Source organism: Phyllostomus discolor, chromosome 9 (genome assembly GCF_004126475.2).
Source record: "Phyllostomus discolor isolate MPI-MPIP mPhyDis1 chromosome 9, mPhyDis1.pri.v3, whole genome shotgun sequence".
NCBI classification, from domain to species: Eukaryota; Metazoa; Chordata; class Mammalia; order Chiroptera; family Phyllostomidae; genus Phyllostomus; species Phyllostomus discolor.
The window spans coordinates 2,477,943-2,491,405 of NC_040911.2; the positions used below are offsets into that span (position 1 = coordinate 2,477,943).

Genomic DNA, 13,463 nt, shown 5'->3' on the forward strand with positions numbered 1-13,463 from the left:
TTGGACCACAAGCCAGCAAAGAGACAAAAGCTTATCTCCCTGGCAGGAATGCTGCTTCTGCTGCTTCATTCATAAATGAACCCCAATGCTTGGTTGGTTAGCCAATGACGGGTAAGATTCCCCAAGGGGGGAATGATCTAAGACAGACATGATCATGTGGGAGGCCCCCAAGGAAGGACTTTGGGGGCTGCAGCAAAAGGGGGTGATGGATCCTCGCTCCTTGGCTTTGATATAGCCTGAGTCCTCATTGTCTGGGAGAAAATCTCCTTATCTCTTGGCTGCCTGACTTCCCTTGCTCCACCTAAGCCTGAAACAATGACAGAGGGTGGTGCAGCCCTGTGCTGAAAAGGGCGGGTTCCCAGGGTGATCAGGCCTCAGAAAGAATATGTAAGATCCTGTGAAACTTGCTTTGTTTAGAATGCTCTCAGTTGAGTGAGGAGGGTCCAAGGAAGAAGTAAGTTTGTTCCTCAAAGTTTTAGAGCTCTTTGACCCTGACTCAAAATAGGCCCTCAGACTTCCTTGTTATCTATTGTTTGATCCTTACTTCCTAAAAATGAGTAATGAGCTTTACCTGAATTCTTATGCAAACAAAACCAATAAAAAGCCTCTCCAGAGGGGGAACGGGGCGCTCTCCCCACCAGGGAGGGTGGCCATTTAGTTTCTACTACCCCACAGGACCTGGATGTCTGTGTATGCTTTTCTCGCATGTTGATGAGCCATCCACAGCGTTCTGCGGTCAACTGCAGTTGGTGATCACTTCAATGTAGCAGTCCTGACAATGGTTAGGAAAATAGTATAACTTTGGTCTACCATTTTAAAAACATATTGGAAAATTATAACATTAAAGACAAACATTAGAAAGGAGAAAAAGTTTCAAATCAATAAAGTTAACACCTGAGGAAACGGGGGTGGGGATGGTGGAGAAAAAAACAAGGCAAGCAGAAGGAAGAATATAATGAACAGAAATCAATGACATTGAAAAAAAGAAAATGACAGAAAAATTCAAGAAAAAAAAAAACCTGGCTCTTTGGAAAGATCAATAAAACTGACAGCCTCTAGCAAAGTTGACAACAAAAAGTAGAAGTCACAAATTACTGGCATGGGGAATCAAATAGGATTTCACTACAGACCCTGTAAACGGCAAAAGGCTAGATTTAACAATTTAAACGAAATGGGCCAACTTCTCAAAAAGCACACATTACCACGGCTCACCAGAATGAAACACAACCTGAATCGTTCCATAGCTGTTATATGCAAATTAAAATGTAAAACTTCCTGAAGAAGAGATCTGCTGTCCTATTTGGTTTCACTGGATACTTCTACCGTACTTTTAAAGAATAACACCAATTGTACGTAATCTTTTCCAGAAAAATAGAAAAGGGGAACTTCTCAAATCATTCTATGAAGCAGTATTACTCTGATACCCAAACCAGACAAATGTAATGTGTGAACAGAAACCTACACACTATCTCATAAAAATAGATGCAAAAACTCAACATACACTTCATTAATACAGGAAATTATGATATACCATAAACGAGTGGGGTTCATTCCCAAGGTGCAAGGCTGGTTCGGTATTTGAAAATCAGTGTATTCCACCATTTGAAAAGGCTGAAGAAAACCTGGACTACTTGGGAAATTGTTTCCCTCTTCATGGCCATGCACTGCCATGGAGGAGTCAGTGCCGGGGTGGGCACTACCACCCAGCACCCAAATGCGGAAGAACTGTGCTCACCTTTCCGGGAAAGATGACCTAGTGTGCACTCTGCTGTGTGGTTCTTTTGGAGTTAATTACCATCGCTGAAAAGGGCCTTGACAAATATCGGGTGATTTTTTAACATGCTGGAACTCTTCCGCTTTGTTTTTCTCAAACATTTGCAAGTCTTCATATGCCTGCCGGGGAGGTGCCCTTCCAGGCTTTATTCCAAGTGCTGTCCATCATTTAGGGCGCACCTTAACAATACGCTGTTGACACAAGGCAAAGACGCTAATGCCAGAGCTCGCCTAGCCAGTGGTCAACAACGAACTGCTTTGGGGATACAGAAATAACCAGAACGTCTTTACTTTTTATAACAATTCCCATGGGTTTGTTTTTCCCGTGAGAACGGAGCCATCCGGGGCAGACACTGTAGTGGCAGTTTGTTCCGGGCAGCACGCAGTTCTACCCGGGCTAACGTTCTCAAGTCCACGAGGCTCGTCTGTGTCTCACGCAACGCTAACAATTTACTCTTGAGACTTGCAGCAAAGACTGTTAGAAATTAGCGTCCCGGTCCGGCTGATATGACTTGATTGGGAAATGCGGCGATTCTGACGTGCGGACGCTGCCCTGCACAGAGTGGACTATGCGCTAGCCCCTATGGACCACCGCGCAGGGTCCGTGTCCTTCCCGCACACGTGTGCAGCCCTGTCACCCGGGTCAACACCCGGCCACCTTCCCTTCTTCTGCGCAGGCGCCAGAGGACCCGCCCCGCCCCGCCTCGAGCACGCTAGGCAGCGGATTCAGCCAATCAACATCCACTTTGGGCGGGGCGCGCTGGGGTTGGTATAAAGTGGAGGTCGAGGGCGGGTCCCTTGAGTGACACGGGCTCTGGCCAATCATCGGAGGCCCTCAGCAAGCCGCCCCCTTCGCTGGGGCGGTTGTCCAGCCCCGGGCGCCCCAGCCGGGACTAGGGGAATGTCCCGGCCCCGTCTCGTGGAGACGCCTGCTGTGCTCCTCCCGGCTCCACTGGTGTGCATAGGGGCTGCAACTCTCTGCCTTCCGAAATGGCCGAGGCGTCAGATAAGGCCGTCACGTACTACACCTTGGAAGAGATCCAGAAGCACAACCACAGCAAGAGCACCTGGCTTATCCTGCACAACAAAGTGTACGATTTGACTAAATTTTTGGAGGAGGTGAGTCGGTAAAGCGCTCCGCGGACCGGGGTTTGGAGGTCCCCCGCTGGGCCCTGCCGTGCGCGGCTCTGCGTGTGCTCCTGACCTTGCCCACCGAGTTCCGCACACCTGGGCGCGGTCTCCGCGCCTGCACACCTCTCTGTGCACACTGAGTCTGCGGGCCCGCGGGTGCGCCCCTGGGAGCGTTCCCCGCGTCTGCGCAGCCGGACGTCCCCACCGGGGGGCGACCGGAGGCGCACAGGCCCGCGCCGCGCCGGCGGAGCCGTGCTGGGGCAGGCGCTGCCGTGGGAGCCTCTGCGCGGGCGTGTGGGACCGGGGCACACCCAGCACGTGGTAGCAAACTAAGTCCCGGCTGGATGGGCTGCCCTGGCTGAGGGCACAACTACACGGAAGGATTTCGAAAGATACTTCTTTTCTCTGAGTTTGCGAAGAGCGGATCTCCATCTGGGGTGGGGGTTGTCCCACTTCATATTCCGGGAGGGGATTCCTAAAAGGAGCCGGTTGGAGTCCCTTCCTCCTCCCCCACCTCTTGAGCTGTGGGGTCCCCCTAGATAGGACCGTGGGGTCGTTCAGAGGTCGGGGTGTATGGGCGGCACCCCGAGGCCCACCCCAGGATCCCCGCCCACACTGCCCTGGTGATTGTGAACTCGCGGGATGAGGACTTGGCAGTGCGGCGGTGCCGAGCTGGACTCCTGGGACGGAGCGTGGGTGTGTGGCCGGCCTTGGTGAAGACGGGAGGGAGGACGGGACTAAAAACGCTGCTGGTGGGACTCGATCCTAAAGTAGCTTTAGACGTTGTAAAAACTTTGCCTAACTTTCAGGGAAAAGATTCCTTTGCTGAGTCTTTAGGCTGTCATTTTTGCAATAAAATTTAAGGGGCTTTTCCTTGCTACCTCTGGGGGTGTTTTATCACTGTGGGGGAGTCTGAGTCATAAACCCTAACATTCACTTTCCGCAGTTCCCCAGACCGGAAGAGGGAATGCTTAGTGATGGGAACTCTCCACGTGGTTTGGAGGGGTAACTGACAGAGGCCTGGCCTCAGCTGGACCCCAGTTTCCATCCAGGGACTTTTGGTTTGCAGAGCATTAAAAAAAAAACTTTTTGAAAAGGTTGGAGTTGATGTTTATCAGTAAGATATTTTACTAAGAACTTGACATTCCTCGGAGGGCCAGAAGATAAAATAGTGTCCCAATTTAGTTAGGAGTGGTTTCTAGTTGGGAGTCACATCTGATCCTTCCCGTCCCTTCTGCTGAACTCTACAGAGCTTATTTGCCATTGGAGTTTCCTGAACTAAAGATCCTGAGTATAACACTAGGTGTGATGGACCCGAAATGTCTGCTCCAAGCTTTCTCTCACCACCCCACCCCCGTGGTTTAAGTAATTCTGCAGTTTTAAGATCCAGTGTGTGCTTTCTTTATTTGTGTCTATTAAAGAGAATAGCATTTTGCCCTGGCTGGTGTGGCTTAGGAGATTGAGTACCGCCCTGCAAATCCAAAGGTCGCAGGTTTGATTCTCAGTCAGGGCACATGGCTGGGTTGCGGGCCAGGTCCCCAGTTGAGGGCGAGTGAGAGGCAACCAGTCAATGTATTTCCCACACATCAATGTTTCTCTCCCTCTCCTTCTCCCTCCTTTCCCAAGAATAGCATTTATAAAAGATTAATAGATTACTTTATGTTATAAAGCATTTGTCCTTTCTTTCTCTTTTTGTGTCTTGTATAGGAGCCTCCCTGGCCTTCCCCCACCAGATATCAGAAGGACCCCTCCCACCATTGTGCCAACCAAAAATGTCCCCAGTTAGTGCCAAATGTCCCCTGGGGGGGGGGATCATTCCCAGTCTGGAAAGAATTCCTGCCATAACATGTATTTTGCATAACTTTTAAGGGTAAATTTCTCAGAAGGAGATAATAAGAGAAGATTATTGAACTTTACTATAAACCATTTACTGTTACATTCTTATGAGGCAGGAAGGGGGAATTGTATAAAGTTTTCTTTGTGACAGTAAAACTGGAGTAAGACTGGAAGAGACATGAGCAAACCCTTCCATGGGCTAGCTGACAACAGACTCTTTTATCTTTCTCAGTTTTCAGTAGTCTGTCTTCACCGATATTTTTTTTGAGAGAGAAAGGAACATCTGTTTATTGTTCCATCTAGTTTTTATTCTTGTATGTGCCCTGGCAGGGGATCAAACCACCAATCTCGGCATATCTGGATGGTGTGCTGATGCCCAGAGCTACCAGGCCCGTGCCTTGGTGCCTGTCTTTGAAAGTGGCTGGGCGAGAATGCCTCCCCAGTAAAATTCAGTGAAACGAGTCTACCGCTGATATTTGATAACTAACAATTGTAGCAAATTAACAAGCACCTGCTGTTTATAGCACTGTGCATCTCATCCATATTTTTGAAAGAGAAAGCCCACAGGTTCTGTCTCTTCCCCTGCACCCCACCCACTTTCTTCCATCATTTTAAAGCTCCAGAAATTCATGAAGCTTTCCTTGTGTGTTAACTGAATACTGTTTTCTCTAATTTACCCAAATATGAAAGGTTTTGCGGGGAGGAGGCTTCCTGCCTCTAAGACGAACTTTTAACCATGGGCGAGAGCTCCTTATATCACGAATTCACTCATCCACGTGGACCGCGTGGTTTCCTCGGCCCCTTCCAGAACACCATAGGTTTGCAGGCATGCCGGCACTCGTGGTGAGAAGACACACAGCGTGGTGGACTCAGGGGGTCCGGTCTGCTGACCACGCTCTCTGGGCCTCGGATCCCTCCTTGAAGGTAAACTGGGAATATGATAACCGTGCCAGCTTCGTGGGGCCATGGTGAGAAACCAAATAAGGCTGGCCGGATGCCTAACACGGTCTCGGGCACGTGAGGGCACGTGACCCGTGCGGTGAAGCGCAAACTCCTACAGCAGCACGTGGCAGGGTGGGCGGTGGCCTTCTCCCTGTGGCCCCCGAGGTCATTGAGTGCTAATGGGAGATTATAGGGAAAGGTGTATGTCTGGCAGGTGCTGTCGAACCAGGAGAGTGTTCCAGAAAAATTATATTCTTCCAGTGAAGAATGTGGGTGAAGGGCTGTGGTTGTGCAACAGGCTCCGCCCCCTGAAACAGTGGCCCCGGGAAGGTGCTGTCCTGTCTGGGAGGGCCGGAGTCACCTGAGAAGGCGGGCGGGCTCCTGGCTCAGCGGCCGCAGGTGTGGAGTTACGCTTTGACACCCACCCACCTGCAGGATTACGAGCTTAGTTGCCTAACAGCTTTTGAACTCGTTTTCTTTTTTTTTTCCCTCTCCAATCCAGAGTTCTAGTTTTCGAATTCATATTCTCGAAGTTGGGTCTTGTCGTAGGATTCCACTCTGAGTGGGGTTAATGATTATAGAACTCGGAGGGGAAGCTACGGAAGCGAGACGGTAGGCACGTGGGGCCAGGAGATAAAACTGGGCTGCTCTTCTCGCCCTGTGATTTGGGCAGCAGCACTCACCCAGCTTTTAGAAGAGCCGTGGGGGGAGAGGAGGAGGGATCACCAAGTCAGGGGCGGCGGGGTTGACTTGCGTTCCAGGCAGTAGGTGTTTTGTGAAATAGGTCGTTCCTGGAAAACATTGTGAGCGGAACGCCTCCGTGTCCTGTCGCCCCTTTTCCAGCGACCCCAGGACCCGGACGCTCCGGATCTGCCTCCTGGCTGCCCATGCGCGTCACTCTGCCTCACGCAGCTGTTGGCTCCGGGCTTGCTCTTGCTCCTGGTCTTAGGCAGAGTCTTTAGAGCAGTGTCTGTGTGAGGGACTTGCATTTTGTTGTTTTCCGTGAAGGCGGCTGCCTACTCGGCAGAGACCAGCGGTTCCGAGCCTGGGGGACCCTCAGTACCCCCCCCCCCCCCCCCCCCCCCGGATCCGGGAAGAGGCCGCAGGTGCTTGAAACCCAGCGTCCCTAACTCCGGAAGACAGAAGACAGCACCTCTTTGCCCTGGATAGGGCTGCCATGTTTAGGGCTAAAATCCTACATGCCTTCTCTTTTTCCAAGGAAATTGGGTAACTTCCTAAATGCCATCCTAGTAAAAAGCTGCGATTACAGAAGTCTTTGATGATGAATGTGAAATGGGAATGTCGTTGTTTACTTTTTGAACCTGTGTAGTTTGGTAAATAAAACCAGACATTATGCAGTCCATGGGAGGGCACTATAAAGGGGCCTGGTGGTGACAGCAGCTTGGGCATCCCGGTGACCCGTGGCAGAGCCAGCCTCACGGGCCGTCCCTAACGTGAGCCCGTGGGCAGGGCCACTTTGGTCGATGTCTGCATAAATTATTTGGTAACTTTTTGCTACTTTTGAGGAGAGGTTTTAAGAGTGTGAGGTTGCTTTGTTTTCTTTTAAATTGTTTGTTCCAAAACAAACACTTGAGATCCTTCTCTCTGTTTCTATGTATCTTCGAGGTAGGGAAGTGAACCCAGGGAGCACAGACCGTCAAGCAGGTGGAGTCGAAGGGTGAACCGTACCTCCTGCATGTGTCTGTCACTCCAAACGTTCTCCAAACCACAGGGCACGCCCAATCAGCACCTTGAACTTTTTTTCATTGAATTTACTGGAGTGACATTGGTTAATAAGATTATGTAAGTTTCAGGGGCACAATTCTATAACCCACCGTCGGTATAGTGTACTGTGTGTCCACCACTCCAAGTCAGGTCTCCTGTCACCACCCCCCCGCCCCCTTCCCTCTGGTCATCGCCATGCTGTTGTCTGTGTCCAGGAGTTTGTTTGTTCGCTGCTTAGTCCCTTCACCTTTCCCCCCAGGTCCCCAACTCCCCCCGGCCCGACAGTCATCCCTCCGTCCTCTGTATCTGGTGGAGTCTGAATGGCAGCGGCCCCACTAGGCGGTTGTGGAAAACTGTTGCGTGGGTGTGAGGCAGACCAGATCTAAGTCTCAGACCTCTGGCTGAGGTGACCTCGGGCGAGCCAGATAAATTCTCTAGATCCTTTTCCCCCTTCTCAAGTGGGTAGCATTCTGTTTCCTGCACCTGCTTCCGGCCCGTGACGACTGGCAGGGGCAGTACGTGAAAACACTTGGGAAACGTTTTAAGTTAACAGTTTCCTGTAAACGGTTAGAACCATTTTCGTCCCGCAGTAGGCCCGGTGTTTCCATAGTAGGTGCGCGGCTCAGGAATGGCAGTGCGAGCCTGTGAACGAAAATGGGTCCCAGGGCAAAGGGTCGCTCGGAGCGCACATTTTCCGGGACGTGTGCTCTGCATGACGGGGTGCCCTCTTTCCTCCGGAGCGTGAAAAAATACAACTTTATTGTTTGGGGGGAAAGGCTACATGGTTCTCGTCAGGAACTGGACGGTGTGGAAAAGTGCAAGAGGAACGTCAAAGCCCCCCGGAACCCCGCCGTGCGGAGGGGACCACCGAGGTGTTCTGTGGGCGTCCTTTGGACAGCCCTGGACACCCCCGGCCCCGCCCAGCGATTCGTGTTGTGTGCGTGTGTGGTCGTCCGCCCCCTGCTCCCCCCTATGACGAGGACCCCGTCCCATTTCAGGGAGTCCTATTCTTCCTGGCTGCCTCCTTACCCCACAGATGTTTCGTCCTACATGTAACTCCTCTCCTTTCGCCCCTGGTTGTTCGGTTTCCCACCCGCAATTATGTATATCCTTAGGTAAGCTTCTGTCGGGGGGAGTCCCGGGTGAGAGGCTGTACACCTGCTGCATGTGACGCCTGTCCCCAAGTTGTCCACATCGCTCGCACCGGGGACCGCTCACAAGCCCCACACGGCAGTGAGGCTGTGTCCTTCCAGGTCTCGGTTCTCTTTAGGGACACGGGGCTCAGCTGGGGGGTGTGTACTTTATCAGAAGGGGGCATGGATGGAAACAGTCTTTTAGCCCCGTGGACACGGAACCTCTCTGCAGGTGCGGCGGCGGCAGGGCGTGCCCTGGTTACGCTGACCCGAGCCGAGGTCAGCGGCGGCAGCCCACACACAAGGGCTCAGGAATGCGGCCAGAGGTCTCGGACTCCAGGGGGATTTAAACAGCACAGGCTCGGAGGCACTGTCCACGGCTTCATATCGGGTGCTTCCCCCCACCCCCCGCGCCTCATCACCTTTGAACTTTGTTTTGTAGGGAACATCCACTGATGTGTACTCATTAACTGGCTGCCCGTGTCTTTTATCAAGTTCCGCACGGGGCCAGAGAGGGCGCTGAAAATGGGGGGAGAAGGCAGTTCAAGGCCAGGTCCGGAGCATGTGGCCCGAGCAAAGCCTGGTGCTGAGGGCCCTCTGGTCAGTGAGAGCTGATGTCTCGTGGATGATGGCGAGACATCACTTTCTGGCACCCACGGGACTGCGTCTCTAGCCTGCCCGTGAGGACGGGCTGTCCAGAACAGTGACGTGGAGCCAGCGCCCACGCCGAGGGGGAGGCGGCGGGGGGCCCAGCCGGGGGTTGTCAGTGCCCGGCTCACCGGCAGCCCTGTGTCTCCCGTAGATAAGGCCTCGGCGTGTGCACGTCTACCCGGGGCTCTCAGTGCCTGCCGGTTCTCCAGCGGCAGAGCCGGGCGTAAACAGGCCAGCACACAGAATGCACCCAGCCTGCTCTTCCCGCCTTCCTCAGCGAGCATTAAGTCCGTGTCACTCACGCCCTCCCTTGGAGTGGCCCCCGGCGGGCTGGGAGGCAGACACCCGCGAGCAGTGGGCACGCACTGAACGTCGATCAGCATCTGCCTGTGCCAGACGGTGCTTTCCATGCACAAAACCTGCCTTCACGTCTGTGCTGTTAATTCTGAAACCGGGCCTCTCAGGGGGGTGGCGGTGGCGTGTCCTTTGGAAAGGGAGGAAAAACATGCGTGGCCTTGGAGCTCATGTGACATGGCCGGCGAGGCGTTAAGGCTGGGGTTTCCGTCCAGCACGTGGGAATCCACAGTCCGGGTTCTCCTGCCCGCTCCGGGAGTCAGGCGTGAGGCCGCAGGAGTTTTGCAGATCGCTAGCGGAGCTTTAAAAGAAAAAAGCCACTGCATGGGTGCAGGGCGGTACCATTTGCTTTGGGAATTTTCTCCCCGTATCTGGAATTCTCCGTAGGGACCAGGGAGAAAGCAGAGCGAGGCTGTGAAAGGAGAGATCTGAACAAACAGAGAGCCCGAGGGAGGAACAAGAAGAGGGCGAGGAGTGTCTTTCTTTCCCCTGGCCTCACGGGCGGCACGGCCCCTCCCGGGGGAAGGGAGCTGCCCGTGCAGCTTTCCCCAGGGCCGTCCTGAGGCAGAGGAGACCCGCGGGTGGGGGCTCCCGGCCCCTGTCCCTAACAGAGGGCATCTGGCTGGTCTTAAGAGCCAGCGTGGCCTTGTGTAAGAGAGAGAGATCGTCTGTGCACTTGTCAGGCAGTCCCGAGGAGGTTTTCCGCTTTCCAAAGGCCGCGGGAACAGCCGGCCTGGGACAGGTCGTTCTGAGTGGAAATCTGATGCGGTCCCTGCTCTGATGAAATCTGCCCATGGGTTCAGCTCGCGCCCTGCCCGCCCCCTTGCTGGTGGCGGGTGCTCATCCCCGGCGGGTGACTTTCTCTCTTTCCTCGTCTGCCAGTGGCCCCACTCCACTTGAACACGGCCCCCCAGAGACCCTCGTGTGATGTCTGTCCTCAAGTGTCTGCATGCCGCCCTCTGACCCCACAGCCCTGTTGCCCCATCCAGGATTGGGTCGACGGGGGTGTCCGGCCATTTCTTCTGTCCTGTGCGCGTCACAGCACAGGTGTCTGTTGTTATTACGTTCAAGAGTGCAAGAAAATAAAAAAGCTTTATCTTGTGGGCACAGATGGGCATTTCTCGGCCGAGTTCCTTTCCGGTGGCTTCCCGTGGCCTTGAGAGTTGAGTCCCAGCTGTCGGGCGGCCTTGGCGTGGCCCGGCCCTGCCCCCTCGCCCACCTGCACCAGGAACGCTGCCCTTGGCCTCCGAGCCCACACGGGCCCTCTCCATTCCTCAAACAAGTCGGGCTAGTTTCTGCCTGGAGACCTTCGTCTTGGTTTCCCTCTGCCTGGTGCACATCCCTTTGGTCAGCACCTCCCGCTGGCCGCAGCCCGGGGTCGTTTCCCAGGGAGGGGAGTTTTCTGCCACATCGTCCTCCTTCCCGGCAGCTGCTGTCTCTCTTTCTGTGTCTGTCGGCTGCTGCTGTGCACCAGACAGGGCTGTGACCCCCCACCCCCCACTGTCCTGGGCCTGGGCCCACGGAAGCTGCTCCGTAGCGGCTGGCACTGCTGTGCCGGCGTCCGTGTGCGTGCTGGTCCCCATGTCTCCAGGGCCCCCACCAGGGGTGCGCGTGCCTGTGGCGGGTGTGGGCTTCACGTGTAAAATGGTCGGGGTGGTTTCCAGAGCGTCAGCACCGGCCAGTCTGCATTCTCACCAGACGTGCCCGGCAGCTTCTGGGTTTCCACATCCTCCCCAGCGTTCGGGCTGCTGGTGGATACGCGAACTTTCACATCACAGCCACCCCAACAGGTGGGCCGTCGGGTCCCACTGTGGTTTTGGTTTTCTGCTGGCTGACGAGGTGGGACCCCTTTTCGTGGCTGGTTGGCTGTGCACATATCTTTTCGGAAGAAATGTCAGCTCACGTCTTTTGTCCTTTTTCTATCTGGATTGTTTGTTTCCTTGGTGCTCGGTTTACAGAACTCTTTATTCTGCGCGTAAGTCCTTTGTCAGATAGGACACTGGCCAAAGAATGTTCTCCCGGTCAGGGGCTTGCCGTTTCCTCCTGTTAACAAGACCCTGTAAAGAATGAAAGGTTCCAGCTTTTAGGAAGTCCTGGGTACTCATTTTCCCCCGTGCATGCCACACTTTCACTAGCATGTCTGAGAACTGTTCGCCTAGTCCCGAGGCTCTTCAGAAAAGTTCTCAGTTCTGTATTTTGACCTGTGGTCTGTTTGGGGTTGATTGTTGGACAGAGTGTAAGGTTTAAGTCAAACTGTGTTGTCATTGCTGTTGTTCAAGCACAGCTGTCTCCACACCCCCCACCCGCCCCACCGCCCTCCCCGACAAGATTGTTCTGAGGACCGATGTCCAGTTGTGCCACACTGTGTGTCGAAGAGACCCTTTCCTCCATCAGGTTGCCTTTGCATCTTCATCAGAAACTGGGGGGAGGCCTTTGCAAGGGTCTGTGTCTGGTTCTCTGCTCTGCCCCATCGATCTGCGTGTACCCCCACGTTCTCGAGGAGCAGAGCCACGGCCTGAGTCTCAAATCCGGGGTGCAGCTACCTGTGGGCGGGTTTAGACGGCAAAGTGGCATGGCCTCGCTTATGTTTACATTGTCGCTCTGGAGGGGTGCGAGAGCGCATACCCAGGGGCCAGGGACACCAGCCGAGGGGTGATGTGGTGGAGGTGGGGGAATGGGCCAGACTCCAGCCGCGTTATAAAAGGTGAGCCGGCAGAATGTCCTGGGATCCTGCGTGGGCTGCGGGAGATGAGAAGGGTCCCGGGGAGCCCCAGGGCTTTGACCTCCGTGGCAGCTTGGATGGAATGGTCCTCAGCGGAGGTGGGGAAAGGAGACGATGGAGCAGGTTTTGAGAGGGTAGGTCCGTGCGGTGTTTAATACGTTCGATTCGAGGACCCTCCCAGACTCCTAGGTGGAGACGAGACCCAGACGGTGATCCAAGCATCCAGAGTTTAGAGAGAGGTGACCTCTCTGTAAACCAAAAAAAGAGGTTCAGGTGTTGTCAGAACCTCTGAAGTGACGGTGCTGGTTGGGATGGCGGAGGGGTCATGAAATGCCAGGCCCCGGGGCAGTCCCACACCGAGAGGGACAAGGGAACGGGGAGGAAAGCATGCCCGGTGCCGCGGGAGGCAGAGCCCGAGAGAACGGCATGCTGGGAGCCAGTGCCACAGTCGGTTCCCGAGAGGGGACCCTGACGTCCCAAGGGCGAGTCAGTCAGGTGGGCCCAGGGCCCAGCGGGTGGCATCCCCACAGAGCCTGGAGGAGGGGTTTGGGTCCATGGGCGGGGCTTCTCCAGGGGGACAGAGACGGCTGCAGAGACAGCCGGGCTGACAAGCCTTGCAGAGGGCTCACTTCAGGGGGAGCAGGAAAACAGGGGGGTGCCTGCAGAGTGCAGCGTGGTCATGGGAAAGACAGTGTGTATGTGCACGGGGGCGTGTGTGTTAGGACGGGAGACACAGCACCACGCTTGCATCTCCAGGGCAGTGTGTACGTGCATGTGTGCATGGGGGTGTGTGTGTTAGGGTAGGAGACACAGCACCACGCCTGCATCTCCAGGGCAGTGTGTACGTGTGCGTGTGTGCACGGGGGCGTGTGTGTTAGGACGGGAGATGCAGCACCACGCCTGCATCTCGAGGGCAGTGAGCTGGCGCTGGGGCCCGAGGGCGAGGCCAGCTCCTCTGTGTCCAGAGCGAGGGGGGGAGGCGGAGGCCCCGCCTGGGCGGAGGGCTGTGTCTCCAGCCGGCTGGCTTGCGGTGTCTGACCGAAGGAGAGCAGTTCAGCAGTGGTGAAACTGAAAAGGCTGGTCAGGCCACACTCTAAGAATAACCAAGAATTCTGCTTCTCTTTTTCAAGGAGAGAGCGTCGTCATGGCATTGTGGTCCCAGCTGCATTATCTGCCTGTCCTCACCCTCGTGACCT

At 54.7% G+C, this 13,463-nt stretch overlaps 1 protein-coding gene across 1 annotated transcript in view; it reads left to right on the top strand.

Moving 5' to 3' along the window:
- The first annotated feature begins 2,653 nt into the window (after positions 1 to 2,653).
- The window catches only part of LOC114506724 (cytochrome b5), a 29,946-nt gene continuing 19,136 nt past the window's right edge, over positions 2,654 to 13,463 (top strand). The window contains 1 exon segment of the mRNA XM_028524569.2: positions 2,654 to 2,892. Coding sequence (XP_028380370.1) covers positions 2,764 to 2,892 — 129 coding nt within the window. The 5' untranslated portion in view covers positions 2,654 to 2,763.